The sequence below is a fragment of the Lynx rufus genome, unplaced genomic scaffold, assembly GCF_022079265.1.
Source record: "Lynx rufus isolate CCGP_SWC_20201006 ecotype Redwood Valley unplaced genomic scaffold, mLynRuf1.p SCAF_18, whole genome shotgun sequence".
Classification (NCBI taxonomy): Eukaryota; Metazoa; Chordata; class Mammalia; order Carnivora; family Felidae; genus Lynx; species Lynx rufus.
In genome coordinates, this window is record NW_025814832.1 from 10,961,624 (window position 1) to 10,984,239 (window position 22,616).

The 22,616-nt window shown below is 38.0% G+C and overlaps 1 protein-coding gene across 1 annotated transcript in view; it reads left to right on the forward strand.

Moving 5' to 3' along the window:
• The window catches only part of ACACA (acetyl-CoA carboxylase alpha), a 282,243-nt gene that overhangs the window by 74,784 nt on the left and 184,843 nt on the right, over positions 1 to 22,616 (forward strand). Inside the window, exons 4-7 of the mRNA XM_047080882.1 lie at positions 12,863 to 12,995; positions 14,533 to 14,671; positions 21,255 to 21,364; positions 22,180 to 22,261. Of these exons, the coding sequence (XP_046936838.1) occupies positions 12,863 to 12,995; positions 14,533 to 14,671; positions 21,255 to 21,364; positions 22,180 to 22,261 (464 nt within the window). The remainder of the gene's footprint in view (positions 1 to 12,862; positions 12,996 to 14,532; positions 14,672 to 21,254; positions 21,365 to 22,179; positions 22,262 to 22,616) is intronic.

Genomic DNA, 22,616 nt, shown 5'->3' on the forward strand with positions numbered 1-22,616 from the left:
GCAAGTTGGGGAGAGGGGCAGAGAGAGACTCTTAAGCAGGCTCCATGCTCAGCATTGAGCCCAATGCAGGGCTTGATTCCATGACCCTGGGATCATGACCAGAGCCATTAAGGAAGCCCTCTGAGACTCTGGAAATGTTCTGTATCTTAATGGGGTGGTTGGCTATGCAGGTATATACATATGTGAAATTAATTGAGTGTATACTTAAGATTTTTGCACGTTATTGTATGAAGTTATATCTCAAAAAGTAAATAAAACAGGGCTTCCAGCTATAACTGAGTAAGGATCAATAAATCTTTAACCCAAAAAGCAACTGTAAGGCTTGTCAAAACCATTTCAGTACCCTTGAAATCAACCAAAATACATACAACAATCTGAGAAAGAGTTGTTTGAAAAACTGCTGAAATTCAGTAAGAACAGTAGGAGTCTATGGTGTTCTTGCCTAAGACTCTTCTTGCTCCCTTCCCTAGGCTTGGGTGGTGTGGAGATTTTTCCAGTGTGGGTAGGCCATGAGACTGCCAGTTTTGATGCTGAGATTGAAGGAAGCTTACTCATTTTTGAGTGGTGGATGATGCCCATGGCCATTGGTGTTGTCAGTGGAAATGGTTCTCTTGACATTTGATGTATCGGGTGGGCCATTGGCTCTAATAGACTGAGGTGTGTTTGTAGTTGGAACAAGCATATTGTTAGCTGAGGTTGCTTGTATGCATAGAGTAGACATGATAAGTCCCAATAAGAAGTAAAAGCCAGAGCAGACTTGAAAATGTCCTGAACTTTAAATGTGCTATCCTTCCCACACACAGACACATGAACAGAATCCAGAAGCCTTTAGTGGCTTTAAACATAATCATTGCCTAATCATTGAGAGACATATAAGCTATGCAGATACAGAGGTAACCACTTAGAAGGCAGGTTTCAACATAAAAACAAGCAATAGAAAGAAAATGAGCTGAGACATCAGTGGCTGCACACTTAGGGGTGGACAGATTTCACAGATTTAGCCGAGGCAAGTTATTAAGCCAAGGAAGGAGGGGGCATAGGGAAGGAGTAGTAGTAACAACAACAACCTTCATAGGTAAAAGAAATCAGAATCTAGACTTGCTACAATAAATTACTTAATATGTTGAGTCTTCAACAAAATCATGAGACATGAAAAGAAATACGAAAGTGTGACCCATATTTAGGAAAAAAAGTCAATAGAAACTGTCTCCAGGTGTTCTTAGATGCTGGATTTAGCAGACAAAATCTTCAAAGCAACTATCATAAATGTGTTCAAAGAACCAAAGGAAAACATGTTTAAATAATTTTTTTAAAGTATGACAACAGCAAATCAATAAATAAAATTCTCAATAAGGAGAGAGAAATTACAAAGAAATAATATCATAAAAAGGATATACAGATGGCAGAAAAGGACATGAAAAGATGTTTAACATAATTAGCTATTAGGAATGTGCAGATTAAAACAACAGTGAGATATTACTATACACCTATCAAAGTGCCTAAAATAAAAACTAGTTAACAACACCAAATGTTAACAAGAGTATGGAAAAATGGGATCACTTGTACACAGTTGGTGGGAATGTAAAATGATGCAACCACTCTGGAAAATAATTTGGAAATTTCCCTTTATTTTTTTTAAGATTTTATTTTTTTAAGTAATATCTGCACCTAACATGGGACTTGAACTTACAACCCCAAGTTCAAGAGTCAAATGTTCTACTGACCAAGCCAAACAGGTGCCCCTGAAAATTTCTTATAAAATGAAGTATTTACCATATGATCCTGCAATTCCATTCCTAGTTACATACCTATGAGAAATGAAAGCCCATCTCCATATAAAAATTTGTGCGTTTATGTTCACAGCAACATTATTCACAATGGGCACGAAGTGGAAACAATTCAATATCTATCAACTGATGAATGGAAGAATAAAATGTGGTATATCCATCCAATGGAGAATTAATTGTCCATAAAAAGAAATTAAGTACTAATACATGCTACAACACTGAAAGCATTATACTAAGTGAAAGAAGCCAGTCACAGAAGACCACATATCCTGTCATTCCATTTATGTGAAATAACCAGAATCTATAAGGACAGAAAGTAGATTAGAACCGGGGAGGGTTTTGGAGGAAATAAGGAGTGACTGCTACTGGCTGTGGGGTTTCTTTTGGGGTAATGAAAATGTCCTAAAATTGATTGTGATGACGGTTCATAACTACATGAATATAGTAAAAACCATTGAATTATATACTTTAAATAGCTGAAATATGTGGCATGTGAATTATATCTCAATAAAGTTAAAACATTTCAAAGTAAGTTTAGCAAGGTCACAAGCTATATGATCCATATACAAAAATCAATTGTATTTGTATATACTAGGTAGCAATGAACAAGCAAAAAACAAAATTAAATTAATTCCATTCACAGTGGTATCAAAAAGAGCAAAATATTTAGGAATAAATTTAACAAAACCAGTGTAAGATTTGAATATTAAAAATTATAAAACGTTGCTAAGAAAAACCAAAGATGTAAATAAATGGAGAGAGAGTCCATGTTCAGAGATTAAGAGGAATCAGTATTGTCAAGATTGCAATTTTCCCTAAATTGATCTGTAAACTCATAATCCTTATCAGAATCCCAGCAGGCTTTTTATTTTCCTTTCTTTTTAGAGTTTGATGAGCTGATCTAAAATTTACATGAGAACCTAAAGGACCTAGAATAGATGAAACAATTTTCAAAAAGGAGAGCAAAGTTGGAAGACTTGTAACTACCTGATTTCAAAACTTATTATAAAACCATAATTTTCAAGGCCCTATAGCATTGCTGCAAAGATAGGCATATAGATCAGAAAAGCAGAATTTAGAGCCCACAACTAAACCTTTATATATATATATATATGGTCAGTTGATTTTCAAGAGATCTATCCTTGATCCAAGATTTCTCTGCCTGGAAAAGCCCCAGTGTAAAACAGCCTCTCGCAGTGTGTGCTGCAGTAGGACTGAGACTGCATTGCAATCAAGCCAGCTCATGCATCACTGTCTGCTGGATAAACTGCTACGTCATCCTGGGTGCTGGGCATGTTACAATGCTGGGATCATTGTGGGCTTCTAGTTGGATTTTGTGCCAGGTATGTGTCTACTTTGGACACTCTCTATTCATGGTAGATTAAAGTGGGGATGCTTTGAATTTGGAGGAATGAATGTGGCTTTTTTATTTCTTGTGTTCTAATATTACAGAAGGATTGTGAGCAGCATCCATAAAAGATTAGAAACTCAAGCTTTGTTTTTGGATCCGGGTGTGCTATGTTTAGTGTTTGGCTGTTTTAGAAAGATCCTTTGGTGAAAGCAGCACAGACTTGATTACTGAGTGTACCTTTTTAGTATATTTTTTGATACAATTGAATGAAAAATAGCCTGTTTTATTCTATACCCAAGGCTTTATTTGTTTTTGAATGTTGACCTTATATAACAAAGGCAGAGAATGATTGTCTTTCGGGACCTGCCTACATCTGGAGACACTTAGATATGTGTAAAACCGAGCTGCTTCTACAGCTGTGGTCACTGTAATTATTCTGAATAAAGACCTCAGTGCTCTATTTTTGAGACATGTTATTCTGAAGAGTCATAAAAATAGGAGGGCTCCTTTGCATCAGCTTGGGTCTTCAAAGGAAAAAGTAAACGACTAAACTTTATTGGACATTGGCATAGCACGTAAGGAATGATGTGAAACGGCCTAGACCAGAAAACAACAAGGATGTACGTTTTCTGTTATGGCTGGTGGTCATGTTGAGTGGCCTGGTTAAGTCTTTTCAGGTTGGGTCATCTGAATGGCCTGAAGATCAGAATTTGTTTGCCTTAATCATTTGTTTTCTATTTGATCATTTATCTTCTGTTTCTTTTCTTTTCTTTTTTTTAGTTTTTTTTTTTAATGTTTATTTATTTTTGAAGGAGAGAGAGAGACAGAGTTTGAGTGGTGGAGGGGCAGAGAGAGAGGGAGACACAGAATCTGAAGCAGGCTCCAGGCTCTGAGCTGTCAGCACAGAGCCCAAAACAGGGCTTGAACTCACAAACTGTGAGATCATGACCTGAACCGAAGTCGGACGCTTAACCGACTGAGCCACCCAAATGCTCCATTTATCTTCTATTTCTCCTCCAGGTTATTTGTGTATTTGTTTTGGAGAGTTTTCTGGAAGATCAATAGGTTCTCAGCATAGTTGGCAACAGATCATTAACTATTTCTATCCAGCATTTTGGTGGGAAAGAATTTTTTTGTGGTACATGAATGAAGTTACCACATGACTCTGGTGAATTATACTTTTCCTGATGACTTATAGGAAATTCTGATTTTGCAGATTTTAGCTACTGGAGTCTCTCCCATTACAAGGGAGCAATAGCGTTAACATCTGTTTTATTAAAAGCTAAAGTAGGACTTTGTTACTATATAACATTCAAACTATTTTTTTTTTAATTTTTTTAAAATTTTTTTTTTTTCAACGTTTATTTATTTTTGGGACAGAGAGAGACAGAGCATGAACGGGGGAGGCGCAGAGAGAGAGGGAGACACAGAATCGGAAGCAGGCTCCAGGCTCTGAGCCATCAGCCCAGAGCCCGACGCGGGGCTCGAACTCACGGACCGCGAGATCGTGACCTGGCTGAAGTCGGACGCTTAACCGACTGCGCCACCCAGGCACCCCCAAACTATTTTTTTTAAGAGATCTATCTCTGGCCGATTTGCTTTTATAGCAATATATGTGTTCCAGTAGCCTTTCTAAGCAGGGTTTTTCTCTTCCCTGCTTAATCTGGGTCAGACCTCTGTGTGTAAAATATTTGTCTGGGCCCCTTTTCCTTTCAAGAATTTATCCACATCTTCTCTATATCCCATTTGTCCTAGCTCCATTCTTACTTTCAAGTTTGGGTGAATAAAATCTTAGATTTTGTTGCTTTATTTAAAAAAGGTTTTTGCATGCATGTATCACTAGTTTGGCCTAAAAATTAAAATTGTGGCTCACACTTTATTCAAAGTTCCTCGGTAGTGATATGTCTTGTCCTTTCTACTTGCTTTCTTTACCGCCTGACCTGCTTTTTCCCTTCTTGCAGTCTGATAATCAGTATTATTTGTTTGATTGGATCTCAGAAATTACCCTACTTAGGCTGTGCTGTCCTCCTCCCTCTGGATTTCACGACCTCATTATTCTCTTGGCTCAGTTGTCCTTGTAGACTTGTCTTCTTTTTGCCCCGGGCCCTCCCTGTCATGTGCTCCTGGCAGCCAGGAGAGTCTTGTGGAGCTTTTTCTCTGGTGACTGTCAGAAGAAAGTGACTGTTGTTGAAACATGTTTGCTGCCGCTCATGCAGAGCTAAGATCTGTTTTCTAGTTATACAGGCTTTTCTGTTTCTCCCCCTCTCCTCTTAGTCCCCTTGGGAAATCAACCAATTCTGTGTGTAAACCAAGTTTAGGGAGAAAATACAAAAAGGAGGAAAGGTGGGGAAATGTGGAAATTGGGGACAAAGTAGACAAAAAGACTGTAGTTTGAGGCCATCAGGAATACTCTAGTCTGACTGAAGCAGGGCCAAGAAGTAGGCAGAAGGCACAGTATCTCTTGTCCTCCTGGGTTTTAAGCACCTGCAACAGGAGGACGGACTGCAGCTTGTGTTTACAAGACCGAAACCTGAAGAAAAAGCTTCCATTCCTTTGCCATCTTGATATGCAGGGTTCTACAGAGGAAATTAAGGAGATGAGATATTACATGCTTCAAAGGTAAGTTTTTAGGTGCCATATTTGGGCTATATATACCTTTAAAAAACAGTAAGACTTTGACGGCTAAACCCTGGAACTTACGGGAAATTTGGTTTGGTGATTTTTTTGTATCTATAAGAAAATTTTTTATTTTATTTCATTATTATTTTTTAAATTAATAATTTATTTATTTTTAAATTTACATCCAAGTTAGTTAGCATATGGTGCAACAATGATTTCAGGATTCCTTAGATTCCTTAATGCCCCTTACCCATTTAGCCCATCCCCTCTCACACAACCCCTCCAGCAACCCTCTGTTCTCTATATTTAAGAGTCTCTTATGTCTTGTCTCCTTCCCTGTTTTTATATTATTTTTTGCTTCCCTTTCCTTATGTTCATCTTTTTTGTATCTTAACGTCCTCATGAGTGAAGTTATATGATGTTTGTCTTTCTCTGACTGATTAATTTCACTTAGCATAATACCCTCTAGTTCCATCCATGTAATTGCAAATGACAAGATTTCATTCTTTTTGATTGCCGAGTAATACTCCATTGTATATATGTACCACATCTTCTTTATCCATTCTTCCATCAACGGACATTTGGGCTCTTTCCATACTTTGGCTATTGTTGATAGCGTTGCTATAAACATTGGGGTGCATGTGCCCCTTCGAAACAACAAATCTGTCTCCCTTGGATAAATACCTAGTAGTGCAATTGCTGGGTCATAGGGTAGTTCTATTTTTAATTTTTTGAGGAACCTCCATACCGTTTTCCAGAGTGGCTGTACCAGTTTGCATTCCCACCAACAGTGTAAAAGAGATCTTTCTCCGCATCCTTGCCAATATCTGTTGTTGGCCTGAGTTTTTAATGTTAGCCATTCTGACAGGTGTGAGGTGGTATCTCATGTGGTTTTGATTTGTATTTCCCTGATGATGAGTGACGTTGAGCATTTTTTCATGTGCCGGTTGGCCATCTGGATGTCTTCTTTGGAGAAGTGTCTATTCATGTCTTTTGCCCATTTCTTCACTGGATTATTTGTTTTTTGGGTGTTGAGTTTGATAAGTTCTCTAGATTTTGGGTACTAACCCTTTATCTGATACGCTGTTTGCAAATATCTTCTCCCATTCCATCAGTTCCCTTTTAGTTTTGCCAGTTGTTTTCCTTTGCTGTGCAGAAGCTTTTTTTGCTTTGGTTTCCCTTGCCTCCAGAGACGTGTTGAGTAAGAAGTTGCTGTGGCCGAGGTCAAAGTTTTTGCTTGCTTTCTCCTCAAGGATTTTGATGGCTTCTTGTCTTACGTTTAGGTCTTTCATCCATTTTGAGTTTATTTTTGTGTATGGTATAAGAAAGTGGTTCAGGTTCATTTTTCTGCATGTCGCTGTCCAGTTTTCCCAGCACCACTTGCTGAAAAGACTGTCTTTATTCCATTGGATATTCTTTCCTGCTTTTTCAAAGATTTATTGGCGATACGTTTGTGGGTCCATTTCTGGGTTCTCTTTTCTGTTCCATTGATCTGAGTGTCTGTTTTTGTGCCAACTTTTAATTTTATTTTTAAATTTTATTATTTTTTAAATGTTTTATTTTTGAGACACAGTGCAAGCAGGGGAGGGGCAGAGAGAAGGGGACTGAGGATCCAAAGCAGGCTCTGCGCTGATAGCAGTGAGCCCAATGCGGGGCTCAAACTCATGAACTGTGAGATCATGACCTGAGCCAAAATTGGACGCTCAACTGACTGAGCCACCCAGGAGCCCCAGAAACATTTTTGTTTAAAAGAAATGAGTAAAATCTCTCATATTTGCTCCTGTTCTAAGCCTTTCTTTTACATTCAGAATTTGAATCAAAGATACCCAGGCACATGTATGCTATTGTAGTCATATTGAAAATAACCACCCCTGCACAGACCTTGTTGTGCTACTCTTTCACTAAGGGATCTCACTCAGTCTGTGCCATATTTGCTCACTGGCTTTGGCTGGTTTTTCAGGAGTGAAGTCTCTTCACTTGTTGCAAACGGAAATATCAATTCTGCGTAGTATGAACATCCTATGGTACCTTCCAAAAAGTTTTGAGAAAACTTTTTAAAAATGTGTCTCTGGGGCTGGGAAAGGTGCTTGCCATCATTGTCATGGAATGTGACAGGGGGCAGTCAGACTGTTGTTGAGGGTGCCAAGCTCTGTTACCCTAGGATCTTTCTTCTTCCTATTTGTAGAACTTGGGGCTGAAGAGGAAATGAGTCAGGCCTCCTTGGCCTTCTTCAGGCCTCTTGCAGGTCTGTACTTCCCCATCAGAGGATTAACATGAAAGACCTGAATGATGGGCTTGATAGCAGTCATTAAGGGCTCCTCCATTATCTTTTTTTATTTGCTTGTTTTTGCAATCTAGAATTCTTATTCTGAAAAATACTAGCTGAAAATTAAACTTGACCTTGGCGGAAACAGAAAATTAGCAATAAACACCAAGTTGACAAAATTTGCCTATAGAATAGTTATCCTTTCCTTTTCCTTTTCATTTGACCTCTTCCCTTTTCATTTGACCCTTTTGGGGGAAAATCAAGCAAAACTTCCACCGAGTGTCAAGTAAATAAAAAGCCTTTGAGCTATTTTATCTATTTATAGAAATATATATACACACACATATATGTATATGTATAATTAAGAATTTTTTTTTTAAGGTTTATTTATTTTTGAGACAGAGAGAGACAGAGCATGAACGGGGGAGGGGCAGAGAGAGAGGCAGACACAGAATCGGAAGCAGGCTCCAGGCTCTGAGCCATCAGCCCAGAGCCCGACACGGGGCTCGAACCCACGGACCGTGAGATCGTGACCTGAGCGGAAGTTGGACGCTTAACCGACTGAGCCACCCAGGCGCCCCTTAAGAATGTTTTTTAATTGGTTGGTTAAGTGTCCAACTCTTGATATTGTCTCAGGTAATGATCCCAGGGTCATGGGATTGAGCCCCGCTTCAGGCTCTGCATTAAGTGTGGAGTCTGCTGGGGATTCTGTCTCTTTCCCTCCACCCTTCCCTTTCTCTCTCTCTCTCTCTCTCTCTCTCTCTCTCTCTCTCTCAAATTAAAAAAAATGAGGGGTGCCTGGGTGGCTTGGTTGGTTAAGCGTCTGACTTCCACTCAGGTCATGATCTCACGGTTTGTGAGTTCGAGTCCTGCATCGGGCTCTGTGCTGACAGCTCAGAGCCTGGAGCCTGCTTCAGATTCTGTGTCTGCCTCTTTCTCTGCCCCTCCCCTGCTCACACTCTGTCTCTCTCTGTCTCTCAATAATAAATAAACGTGAAAAAAATTTTTTTATTAAAAAAATGATTTTTATGTATATAAAAGTATTTTTATATAGCATTACTTTACTGTTTATATATACATATAAAACAATCATATATGTACACATATTTAAACAGAACACACACATATATACATATTGTGCAAACACACACACACACAGAATTTTGTTTCTCTCTGGGTAAATATAACAGATGACCTGTCCACTGTTTTCACAGAGGCATCTCTCCTGGAGCAATCTGTCCTCCATTTGAACAGTCATATCTAGGGAATTCCTTTCTCTTTTGTATTGGTTCATCTGTTTCTTGCTTCCCTTCTTTTCCTTTTTCTTGGTTTACTCCATCCTTTTGGAAGACAGCATTCTCTGATAGCTTCCTGAGAAAAGATAGATGAGAGATAAAGGTTTTGAGATCTATTCCATCTTTATACTTGATCCCCTTGTTTTCAGCATGGTGCCTCACTTCAGAATATGGCTATATGAAGGATCCCATTGTTAAAAGTAAGACATAGTTTTGTTTTTCTCCCCTCTTTGATTATAAATGATTCTCAGAACTCACTAAATCATTGATAAAATCTTATGACCAATCCCTTCTCCTCTTTAATTTTATCAATGAAGACTTTGCTTCCTTTCTTGTCTTATACTCAGGTAGCTCCTTGTTGATTCTAAGTTATAACTTACCCATCTTTTCGCTCTCTCCCTAAATAGCTGACAGCTGATCTCTGAGGAGTGTGTGTTTAACTTCAGATGTATAGAATTATGTAACATAATCTTTCATAGCGCACTCATTGGTCCATTTATGGGCTAATATTATTTATTTATTTGGTTAGTTATTGCATTATTTTAAAAAATAATATAAAAAGAATTTGAAAACCCACCATCTAAAACAAAGGTAGGTCCTTGACTATCACCTGCATCTAACTATATGGTCTCTCCTCCTTAGTACTTCTCCCTGCCTTCCCCCACCCAGATAATCATTTTCCTTAATCATATGTTCATAACATTCTTTTATCTTCCTGTTTATTGTATCTATATGTATCTCCCCCAAATGTATATATTTTAGTTATTTTAACTTTATGATATGTTCTTAAAATTATAATCTGTGCATAATCTTTATATAATATTTTTGGAGTTCTGAATACTTGACTGAGGTCTCCTGTTATTTCTAATAATATGCAGAATCTTTTGTGTTTTCTATGTGAATGATTATATCACTCACAAATAATGACAGTTTAACTTCCTCCCTAGCAATCCTAATGTCTCTAATTTATTTTATTTTATTTTTCATTTTATTGCACTTGCTAGGAAATCTAACACAGAGTTTTACATTTATGGATTTTCTAAAATTAAACCATCCTTGCATACCTGGGACACACTCAACTTGGTTATGGAGTAACTTTTTTGTAATATTTTACCCATCCTTGCACCAATACCCTACTATTTAGAATATTTTATGCAGGAATTTTGCATTTGTAGTCATGAATACAGTGGACCTGGACTTTTCCCTTAACGTGACTTATTTGTCTGGTTTGAGTATCAGTGTTACTCTAGCTGAGGAATTTTACTTCTTTTCTCACTGTTTGAAAGTTTGATAGACTACTGCCCTTAAAAGTTGTTTGAGAGCACTTCTCTTTTATTTTTTATTTGTTTTTACTTTTTAACAATTCTTTTCTTTCCACTGCTGAGCACTTAGTATATATATATATTTTTAATGTTTACCTATTTATTTATTTTGAGAGAGAGCACAGGAGCATGAAGGGGAGAAGGGCAGAGAAAGAGGGCAAGGGAGAATCCCAAACAGGCTCCATACCCAGTGCGGAGCCCAAAGTGGGGCTCAGTCTCATGACTATCAGATCATTTTACTATGAGGTAAAATCAAGAGTCAGACGCTTAACCGACTGAGCCACCCAGGCACCCTGAGAACTTGTTTTTTAAAACTGTCTGGACCTGGTATTTTCTTTGTGGGAAGATTTTAATCATACCCTTTTATTTTGAAAAGAAATTACTGCAGCATCGATGTTAGAGTACAGGATAAAGGAAGGAAAGGTGGGAATAAGAAAAGAGCTGTCCGTTAAACAGTGTGTGTAAGTGCTTAGTTATAGCCATTATCTCATTTAACCCCCAAAACACCTTTTCAAAGAAGGCCTATCAGTCAAGGTCCAGTAAGGGAAAGAGAAACTGCATTAGGTATTATAAACCAGTGGGCATTCAGTAGTGAGAACTGGTAACTTGGGTATTTTCTACAGTAGCTCCAAAATTAATACTTGCAGGAAGCAGCTACCACCCCTAGGGCTGGGAGAAAAAAAGGAAGAGGTAGGGTTACCAGAACCTAGCAGCTTGATGGAGGGCCAATCGGGGCTGATGCTTGCACCTCTGAGAATAAGCTTTGAGTAGCTGGTGCTCAGGACAGGTGAGTAGCTAGCCTGACAGGTACGTGATTGATAGGCCCAGGCAGCACAGCCCAGAGGGTGAGTGAACGTGGCAAGGCTGGTATTCTGCCAAGGAGCCACAACCTGCTGCTACTGGTACTACTAAGAGATGCAACGAGGCTCCCACTAGGAATATTGAAAGATGGTAGAGGCTGGAATTAACTCTCTGTTACTGTGGAGCAATGATGATAAAAGCTGGAAAACAAAAATAAAATCCCTATTCTTACCATTCTGCCTTCCCATTGGCAGAACCGATTAGGTTTGCAGAGTCTTAGCTTTATCGTCACAGGGCAGAACATAAAAGGGTGAGCTTGGAGTTGAGAGACAGTAGGTAAATAACCAGAACAGTCTATACTATGTGTATTTTGCAAAGAGAAAAAGGAAGTTGAGCAAGGTTAAATTATTTACTTAAGATCATTGGAAATATTAAGTGGACAGATCTGGATTTAAACCCAGCCCTGTACTTTTCCAGTACCATATTTCATCTATTCTTAAAACACCATTGATTGTTAGAGGCACCATTATTGTATATACCACTGAGAAAAAAAATACTGCCAATTAAATAAAGCACACCATCAGTTGTAAGATACACATCAATTTCAGATATTTTTCTAAGTTTTATTTTTTAATTTTTTTAACGTTTATTTATTTTTGAGACAGAGAGAGACAGAGCATGAACGGGGGAGGGTCAGAGAGAGGGAGACACAGAATCTGAAACAGGCTCCAGGCTCTGAGCTGTCAGCACGGAGCCTAACGCAGGGCTCGAACTCACAGACCGCGAGATCATGACCTGAACCGAAGTCGGCCGCTTAACCGACTGAGCCACCCAGGCGCCCCCTAAGTTTTTTTTTTAAAGGAGGAGTGTCTTAAATTTGATGAAATATGATATATTATTATGCTGCCTTGTAAAGTATTTGGTTTTGGAGTTGATTTTGAAATGCCTGTGGAATACACAAGTGAAACGCTTCATCGGCGGTTAAAAGTGTACATTTCTTAAGAAAAGTGGAGGCTAGAGATACAGAGGTGAAGGCCATCTGTATTCCAGAATCATGATCTAATGACAGCCTTGCTGTTTTCTTAGCTTTCCCAGTCTCTGAGTCTGTTATCTCTACTATCTCATTTCAGTCTGTGCTTTTGCCTGTCGCTTTGTGATGGGATTTGTTGGTAAACCTTAATATTATCTTTTATTATTCAAGAACACTTATATTTTTTTCTTAAATTTCCACAAGCAAATATCTTTTTCCCCCCTTCCTGTCTTCTATTCAAAAAGTGTGTGACCTGTCAGCATACAGTCATCACAAGGGTGCAGTTGGAAGTGCTGTTATAAGTATGGTAGTGAAAAGCAGACCCCTAGGGGAGATAGATGGTGTGAAGAAATCCCATCTAAAGACTTTCATGCTTTCTTTGTTTTTATAGGTCCAGCATGTCTGGCTTGCATCTAGTAAAGCAAGGTCGAGACCGAAAGAAAATAGACTCACAGCGAGATTTCACTGTAGCTTCACCAGCAGAATTTGTTACGCGTTTTGGGGGGAATAAAGTGATTGAGAAGGTAAGTTATAACTTGCTGAATTACTTTTTTTCAAAAGCGCATGAGATTTAATGACTAGACATGTCTAGATTTGCTCAAAACCAACATGTAGTTTTTAGAGACTAACTGCCTTTTTCTGCAGAATTAACCTCTCTGCCTCCGTAGCATCCTGTTAATTTCACTATTTCCTGTGTATTTACCACTGAGGTAATTTAGGCATAGCTAATTAAAAGATGAAGTGGTCAGAAAGTTCTTTTTATTTTTAAATTTTTTTAATGTTTATTTTTGAGAGAGAGAGAGAGAGAGAGCGCGCGCGCGCGCGTGCGTGCGCATGCATATGCGCACAAGCGGGGGAGGGGCAGAGAGAGAGAGAGGGAAACACAGAATCCCAAACAGGCTCCAGGCTCTGAGCTGTCAGCACAGAGCCCAATGCAGGGCTTGAACCCACGAACCACAAGATCATGACCTGAGTCAAAGTTGGACTCTTTGCTGACTGAGCGACCCAGGTGTCCCCAGAAAGTTCTCTTTAAAACAACCTGTGGTTTTATGAGGTTGGGCTTCAGGAATCTGAGAAGGTATGGTAAATTGATTGGCTGGTGGGGTGGTGGTAAGGAGATACTATGTCACATTGGATTGAGAGCTAAGGGAGTGAAGGCTTAAACAGTTTGATATACTATGAACTGATGGCTTTTCCTGGGTATTTGAGATGTTTAGAGGGAATATGCCATATGAAATACTTAGACATTACAAGTATTTTGAAGTGTTGTGAGCAATTCTATGCCCCTTTTGTCTAAACCATGTCAGACAAACCATGTCTGCTTGCGGTGATTGAAAGATTAAAGGGTGGGAACCTGTATTCCCACTCCTAAAAGTTTTGCTCCAGTGGTGTCCTTCTGTTAGTCTTCCAATAAAGATAGTTTATATTTTAGCCTGTGTTACCCTGGGGCCGTGGTTGCAAGATAGGTCAGGAGGTGAAAGGTTTGTTTACAGTGAAGTCTCAGGATCATTGATTGTTCTACTTTTCTTCTTGTGACCATTCTTTGTAAGGTAGTCTCTACACTTCTAAGGCATTTGCGGTTTAGCATTTGGGAGAGAGGTAGTGGTTGGTACCAGGGTTCTTACACATGTGCAGGCCTCTGTGCCTTGTTTTACTACAACAGAGAATAGTGAAGGACACTACACTGTTTAGTCTTCCTTCATTCCTTAATAATTCATCACCCCTCTGAAGTTTGTCTTCTGTTCCCTAGTAACAGGTATAGTAGAATAATTCACAAATTCACAAGGTTTGAAAATTGTGATTTTCCCCTTCAAGAAATTAAGTAAAAAAGCAGTAAGCTTTAGCTGGCATATATTAAAGTATTTTCTGGGCTAATATTTTAAAATATCCTTTGATCATGGAGCTGGTTCCTAACTGCCTAGACTAGCAACACAAATTCTTAATTGAAAGTCTGGCTCTTCGGAGTAAGATAGGTCTACACAAATGGTCTCATATCTTTTTGTCCGTCATTGCCTGCCTCTTCTACTTCTCTCTCCAATTCCCATCCCACCACTCTCCCAGGTTCTTATTGCCAACAATGGCATCGCAGCAGTGAAATGCATGCGGTCCATCCGCCGATGGTCTTATGAAATGTTTCGAAATGAACGTGCAATCCGATTTGTTGTTATGGTCACACCTGAAGACCTGAAAGCCAATGCAGGTGAGTGATTAGCATGAGAAAGCATCACCTTTGAGCATAAAGCATTGAATAGCAAAGTCTGTAGTAGGAGAATGTTAACTTAGGGGGATTCCCAAACCCTAAGATTTCTTTTTTAAAAAGTGTCAATAATAGGCATATATAAGTGATTGTACTATATTTAACCTCAGCATCGATTCCTACGTTCTAAGTAAAAATAAGTAGAAATTTAACCAGTGTTGATTGGGGTTTCTAGGTGTATGCCCTTCCAGTGTCAAGTATTGGCTAATCTGCATAAGTAGATTGGCATGTGTAAGTGGAAAGATTGAAAGAAAATGCTATTTCCCTTATGAGCAAAGCTACATTGAATTTTAGAGAATCTTAGGGTTAAGATTCTTTTTTACCCTCCTCCTGAGGGATCCAAGTGGGTTTCATTCTGTGAGCTCTTCTGCATATTCTCTCTACTCAGATGGTCCTCCATCTGAGAGTTGTAGATAAAGACCATTGGTATAGTTGAGAGGATATGGCTGGTCTTTCCTCTTTTTATCACTAAAGTATAATCTCTAAGGTAGAAAACTCAACAGATAACATTAGCTCTTTGAAGAGCTATCTTTTTAAACCTATTTGGTGTGTATATTCTTTCTCTATTGAGACAATGATGTTAACTATTCCTAAGGAGTAGTGGTTCTTATGTTATCTTATTTAGAAATAGATAACATACCAAGTTATTGGAAAGCATATGTTATTATGTGAAATCATTTAGTTTGACCCTTTAATATCTCTGAGTCACAATTTTTGTTATCTGTAAAAGGAAGATCATAATATCTAATTCACTGCATAGTTATAAAGATGAAATTGTCTGTAATAAACATAAAACTACCTTGCATGATTTCTTTTTCCCCCATCTGTTTCTACCTGGTGCTCCTATTAATTCATTTATTCCTTCACTCAGTGAACATGGAGACCCATAGTTGAATAAAATCTGATCTAGCTCTAGGAAACAAATAATTTCAGTACCGTTAGATAAGTGCTATAATAGAAATATGCACAGGGTACTGCAGGAACACAGAGTTGAGGCATCTTAACTTTGCTCTTGGTGACAGGATTAAGAGAAGTCTCTTTGAAAGAAGTTATGCCTAACCAAGAATGAGTAAGCAATTAGCAGGATGTTCCAGGCAGAGTGTTCCAGGCAGAAAGAACAGTATATGCAAATGTATGAACGCGTGACACAATGGTTTGGTGGAAACTACAGATGTACTTGTTAAAGTACAAGATGTGATTTAATATTTCTCAAAGAAGGCCTTGATTTTCATCCTCAGGAGCATAGACTTTATCTTTTTAGGAATGTGTGTGTGTGTCTCTGTTGGACATTAAAGGATTGGTATTTTAAATGGATTAGTTGTTGTTTTTAACAACTTAAAAGTAGAAGAGTGTAATGAATCCCTTCCTATTTACCTATCATCTAACATCAACAATTATCAACTCATGGTCAGTCTTGTTTCATCTATACTTTCACCTCCTCCCCTGTTCACACAATTTCTTTTTTTTTTTTTTATTTTATTTTATTTTTGGGACAGAGAGAGACAGAGCATGAACGGGGGAGGGGCAGAGAGAGAGGGAGACACAGCATCAGAAACAGGCTCCAGGTTCCGAGCCATCAGCCCAGAGCCTGACGCGGGGCTCGAACTCACGGAGCGCGAGATCGTGACCTGGCTGAAGTCGGACGCTTAACCGACTGCGCCACCCAGGCGCCCCTGTTCACACAATTTCTAAAGCAAATTCTAGATATATTATCTCATGTGTATCTTAAAGAAACTTTTTTTTTTTAACATAAGCAACTAGATGGACAATTCAGATGGTATCTTGGGAGATCCATTTGTGGAAGGCAATACTAGAGAATATGATGAGGCTGAGAAGATAGAAGAAAGAGATGGTTTGGAGATTTAGGAGGTAAAATTGACAAAATTTGATGATAGAAGAGTCAGTGATTACTGTTAGGTTTTTTAACAGTAGGTTGACTAGGCAACTAATGCAAAATATCAACCAGAAGAGTAAGGTTTTTCTGGGGGCGGAGGGTAGACAGATTAGGTTTGGAGTACTTCTGGTATAAGTAGATCCTATAAATCCTATAAAAAGTTGGATATATCCTTCCACAACTTAGAAATAATGAGGGCTAGAGACTAAGAATCTACATTATCAGCAAACATGTGGTAGTTAACACTACCCCTGAAAGAACAGGTAGAAAATAAAGAGAAGAGGACTGAAGATGAAATTTTATAGAAGAGTAAAATTTTAGTGATAGACTCAGGAAGATAGGCCCATAAACAATGCTGAGAAGAGATGATTGGAGAGAGAGAAGAAACAGAAGAGAGAAAAAAGAATTTCAATAAGGAGGGTCAAATGTGTCAGCGGTCCAATAAGATAGGGATAGAACCTTCCAGTAATTAGGAAACCATCGGTAGTATTGCCAGAATAGTTTCAGTGGAGCAATATGAGTGTGCAGACTAGTATCAGATGTTAAGGAATGAATGGGAAGTGACGATGTAGGTGGGTTTTTTAAAGAATTTTGGATAAGAAGGGAAGAAAAAAAGGTAGTAACTGAAGAGAAATACAGTGCCAAGGGAGGATTTTGATTTTTCAGAGTGAAAGAGACTTGGGAATGTTTATAGTTTGAGAAGAAGGAGTCAAAGAGAAAGAGGGAAAGGGGTGGAAGTACACAAGGGACCTGGAGGAGATGAAAGGGGATGCAGTTAAGAGCACAGGTGGACAAAAATAAGCATATTTCCTAGTATTTAGTCTGAGAGACAAAAATCAGTAATGAGGCAAATGTATTTGTACAAGGATATTCATTGTAGTGTTATTTAAAATAATGAGAGGGGTGCCTGGGTGGCGCAGTTGGTTAAGCATCCGACTTCAGCCAGGTCACGATCTCGCGGTCCGTGAGTTTGAGCCCCGCGTCAGGCTCTGGGCTGATGGCTCAGAGCCTGGAGCCTGTTTCCGATTCTGTGTCTCCCTCTCTCTGCCCCTCCCCCGTTCATGCTCTGTCTCTCTCTGTCCCAAAAATAAATAAAATTTGAAAAAAAAAATTAAAAAAAAATAAAATAAAATAATGAGAAACTACAACAAAACAAAACAAAAAAAATAAAATAAAATAATGAGAAACTGGGAGTAACTTAAGTGTCCAACATGAGCAGATTAGTTAAGTATAATGCACAACACCAATTCTGTGAAATACCATGCACACATTAAAAAATATTTTGTAGAATAATGTTTATTGGTCTGAAAATGCGTTCTAATAAATTGCTACATTATTTACTATTTTTGTACATAACAATATTACCATAAACTTGGCTGTTTAAAACAACAGACATTATCTTACAGTTTCAGTAGGTCAGAGCATGGCTTAGCTGGGTCTTCTGCTTCAGGTTATTACAAGACTGCAATTATTTGTCAGCTGGGTCTGTAGTCTCATCTGAGACTCGATTTGGGATGGACCTGCTTTTAAACTCAGGTGATTGTTGGCAGCATCAGTTTTCTGTGGGCTGTCCGACTGAGGGCCTGAATGTTTAGCTGGTTATTGGCCAAAGACTACTCCTGACTCCTTGTCATGTGGGCCATCCCCAAATGACTGCCTGCTACTTCAGAGCCAGGAAGGGAAAGTCTCCTAGTAAAAGATCAGTTACTTTCTTACGTAACGTAATCATGGAAGTGACAGCTCCCCACCCTTGACATGTTCTCTTGGCTAGCAAGTCATAGATCCTGCTCACACCCAAGGAGAAGGGATTCCTTAAGGTATGGATACCTGGAACTGGGATCATGGGAACAGACTGTCCATCACTATTGCAAAGAAAAAGTTAGTTATAAGGAGATTGGTAGCATGACATGATAGGGAAAAAGACATTGTGTATAGTTAGGAAAAAAGTTATAATGACATATACCAACAGCAGTACTAGTTATCTTTGGGGGTGGTATTTTGGGGTGTTTTTATTTCTGTTTCTTCTTTTTCCAACTTTTTTACAAAGAGTTTATACAGTTTTACAATTTCTTTACAAGTTATTTGAAAAAGAACTCAGAAAGGATTATGATACCAGTGGTATTGAATTATTTTGATTGATTTTTCCTTTTTTCTAACCTTTCTGTTATGTTAATTATTTTAGTAGCTTTACTGAATATAATTTATGTACCATTAAAGTCATCATTTGAAAAATACACAGTTCTGTGAGTTTGGGTAAACTTATACCATTGTGCCATCATCATGGGAATCCAGTGTAAGATAACCATTACTTTTACAATTTAAAAGATTATGGAGAAGGAGCCTTAGATACAAGAGCTGGTTATTACCATAAGGAGAGGACTTTATCCTGAGACCTGGAGGGGAGCGGGCTGACATGACAGGTTAAGGGATGGTAAGGGTGGTAGTAATTGACCCAGTTGCATATTTTTGTGTCATGAAAGGTGGATGATTAATGAAATCCATAGAAAGAAATGAGTGTTATCCTTGGAGGGGAGTTTTGTTCATTTGTAAATATTCTCTAGAATAGCATCTCTGCTGTAATTATGGCAATTGTGGGAACCAGGGGGTAATGGAGAAATCCAGGCTGTGTGATTAAGATGCAATTTCTTTTTCTACTTACCAGGGCTTCTCATTAGTGTCTATAGTAGTGATAACAGAAGATTGATTGGTGTAGAACTCTGAACTGTTGTTGGTTGGTGACAGCTGTACATTTGCAGACCCTGTGTGCATGCGTGTGCACGTGTGTGTGTGTATGTAGGTCAGCAATTAAAGTAACTTTTTTTTCCTGTACTTAGGGCTACTGAACTTCAGAAAAGACTAAACCACAGAAGAAAAGTTAGATAGACTTGACTGTATAAAAATTTCTATTTTGCAAATAAAAAAAAGAAAGTTAAAGACAGATTGTAATCTGGAAAAATATACTGGCAGCAAAGAATGTCTAACTATAATAGAGCAAATGACCCTTCAATAGAAAAGGAACAGAGAACATGAATTAGGTAGATAATAAAAGAAGAATGAAAAAGGGACAGTAAACATATAAGAAATTTGATACTAATGGTAATCAAAGAAATGCAAACTGAAACAGTAGTAAACGGGGATTTTTTTTTAAAGTTTATAAGACTGGTAAAATTTAAAAGAGTGATTATACCTAATATAGGTGAGAGTACAGACAATTTGTCATCCATGTTGCTAATGAGAGTCTAACATGGTTCTGTCTTTGAAGATGTGGATACATTTTGACCTAGTTGTTTTACTTCTAGGACTATATCCTGAGGGTATAATTGGACAGCAGTGTAAGGATATTCATCATTCTATTATTTTAATATTTTCCAAATTATTAATGACTTATATGCCCATCAATAAGTTAGTAGTTAAATGAATTATGAATTATTGTTACTTTGTGGAATGGTAGGCATCCATTGAAATGTTGGGTCTATATTAAGTATATATAAAATACTAAATATATATTAAATATATCTCTATGTCACATAGGGGAAGGTACCCACAATATATTGTTAAATTGGTTAACAACTGATGATTTCTAGTATATCGGAGCATAGTATATTGGAGTATCTTTGAGTGGTGGGGCAATGGGTGATTTTGACTGTTAAATGGTATTATTTCATCCTGATGCATTATAGTTTTTTAAAAATAATTAACATGTTTTTCCTTTTGTAGTCAAAGAGAACAATAAACCTGTTTTTATTTGGAACGAACTATAGGTTTTTGCATCTTACTTTGAATGGAATTTTTTTTAGAAGGATGTAAAACCTTTAAAAATTAAGAATAAGATAGAAGGAATGCTAATAAATAAACTTGAGCAAGTTATTTGACTGCTCCAAGCCAATTTCCTGTAAATTAGGCGCCAATAATACCTATCATATATAGGATTACTGAGTAGTAAATAATATATATAAACTGCTTAATATACTTACTGCACATTGTAGCTGCTCTACCATTATTGCCAGGAATAGGAAGAGAGAGACATCAGGTGACAAATTTGAAAGGGAATACAGAGCAAAAAAAATGTAAGGAGGGAAAGAAGTTATCTTTCAAAAGTGTCTTTCAAATACCTATTATCTCCAACATTCCAGATAAAGTCTTTTCAAGCCCTTGGTATATGCCAGTAACTAACCTTTCCTGTCCAGCCAGTCCACAAACCCTTCAGGCTCTGCCCTCTTTCCCAGTTTGTCACAGCTCGACATCAGGAAAAGGGCTTCTCAGAGTACAGTGCAAGTTAAAGATAAAGGATGTTAGGGCTAAAACTTTTTATCAGAATAAATAATTGTACAGGGGTCTCTAAGTGACATATCATCCTTGATAGAGAGGTCTTAAAGGCCCTTCAAAAAGGTTACATAGTGAAATGTTTGAGAGCTGTTGTTTGAGTAGAAGAGCTTCCTGAATACCAGATTAGCATGTTAGTACCCATGACTTAACAAAGTCAGAGCCTCTAACTAAATGTCCTGGGACTTACCTCGTTAATGCAGTTTGTCCAGTCGTTAACTGTGATGGTATCGTCCTTTATGTAGTTGTGCTCTGTTCTATTTCTGGAAATAAAGCATGTGTTCTCTATTAATTTGCTTGCATTTTCAGAATACATTAAGATGGCAGATCACTATGTGCCGGTGCCAGGAGGACCAAACAACAACAACTATGCAAACGTGGAATTAATTCTTGATATTGCTAAAAGGATCCCAGTACAAGTAAGAGATGCCAGTGTGTCCTTTCAAACCAGTTTAGCCATTTTACAGTTAGACACAAGGGGCTATCCAGAGAAGAACTTTAAATTTTATATAAAGCATCTTTGTTGAAAATTGATAAAGCTTTTTTTGTGAGGGGTATAACAGATGGGGAAAAGAAAGATGGAAAAAATGAATGAGGCAAAAATAAACATAATACAATCAGAAGGTCTGTAAGGGTCTCTCAGAGATTATTTATACTATCCATTTCACCTTCAAACTATCTCAAGTAAATAAAAGTTCCTATTTCCAATGGAATATTCTTAGCTGAGAATATGGTAGTATAGAAATAGATTATTTCTTCCCTATTGTGTTAGGATGTTTAGGATAAATGTACTTAAGCCCAGAGGAAAAAAAAAAAACAAAACTAGAGATTTATATGGCAGTATAACCACTAAATATAAATGTGGAGTTGGGTGGCCAAAGTAATTGAAACTGTGAAAGAAAACTAGTATTTCTAGAAAAGGCTCTGTAGAGTATAGTGGAAAGGTTATGAATTGAGTTTCCTAAAGAGTAACAAGACTAGCAGGATCTTAATATCAACCTCAACTTGGTTTTGACCTCTTTACAGAGGTTTTGACACAATGGACTGCTTATTCTTGTTCCATAAAAAGTTTGCCAAGAATCAAGTAATTCAGCTTCTGCCGACTTAAAGCATTAGGCAGCTCTGGAGCTATTGTACCTCATGGTGTGGGGCCAGTCTTGGTAGAGAGTAGTACAGTTTATCATGTTATTTTAGTATGAATTTTAAGAAAGAATCATATTATCTTCCCTTATAGGCAGTGTGGGCTGGCTGGGGTCATGCTTCTGAGAATCCCAAGCTCCCAGAACTTCTTTTGAAAAATGGCATCGCCTTCATGGGTAAACCTTTCTAACATACTCTTCCTGTCTTTCTGGTTCTCTTTGTCAGTTTTGCCCACATTCCACTTTATATTCTGCTTTTCTTCTGTTTAACATGCACTGGGCTCTTATTTTTCATCAATCAGCAGCTCTCAGAGTAACCCTCTTCATTTCTTTTTTTTCTCTTCTTCATTTTGTTAAAAATATAACTTATTGTCAGGTTAGCCAACATCCCTTGTATACAATGTGCTCTTGGCTTCGGGAATAGATTCCCATGATTCATTGCTTACATACATCACCCAGTGCTCATCCCAACAAGTGCCGTCCTCAGTGTCCATCATCCATTTCCTCCTCTCCCCCACCAATCAACCCTCAG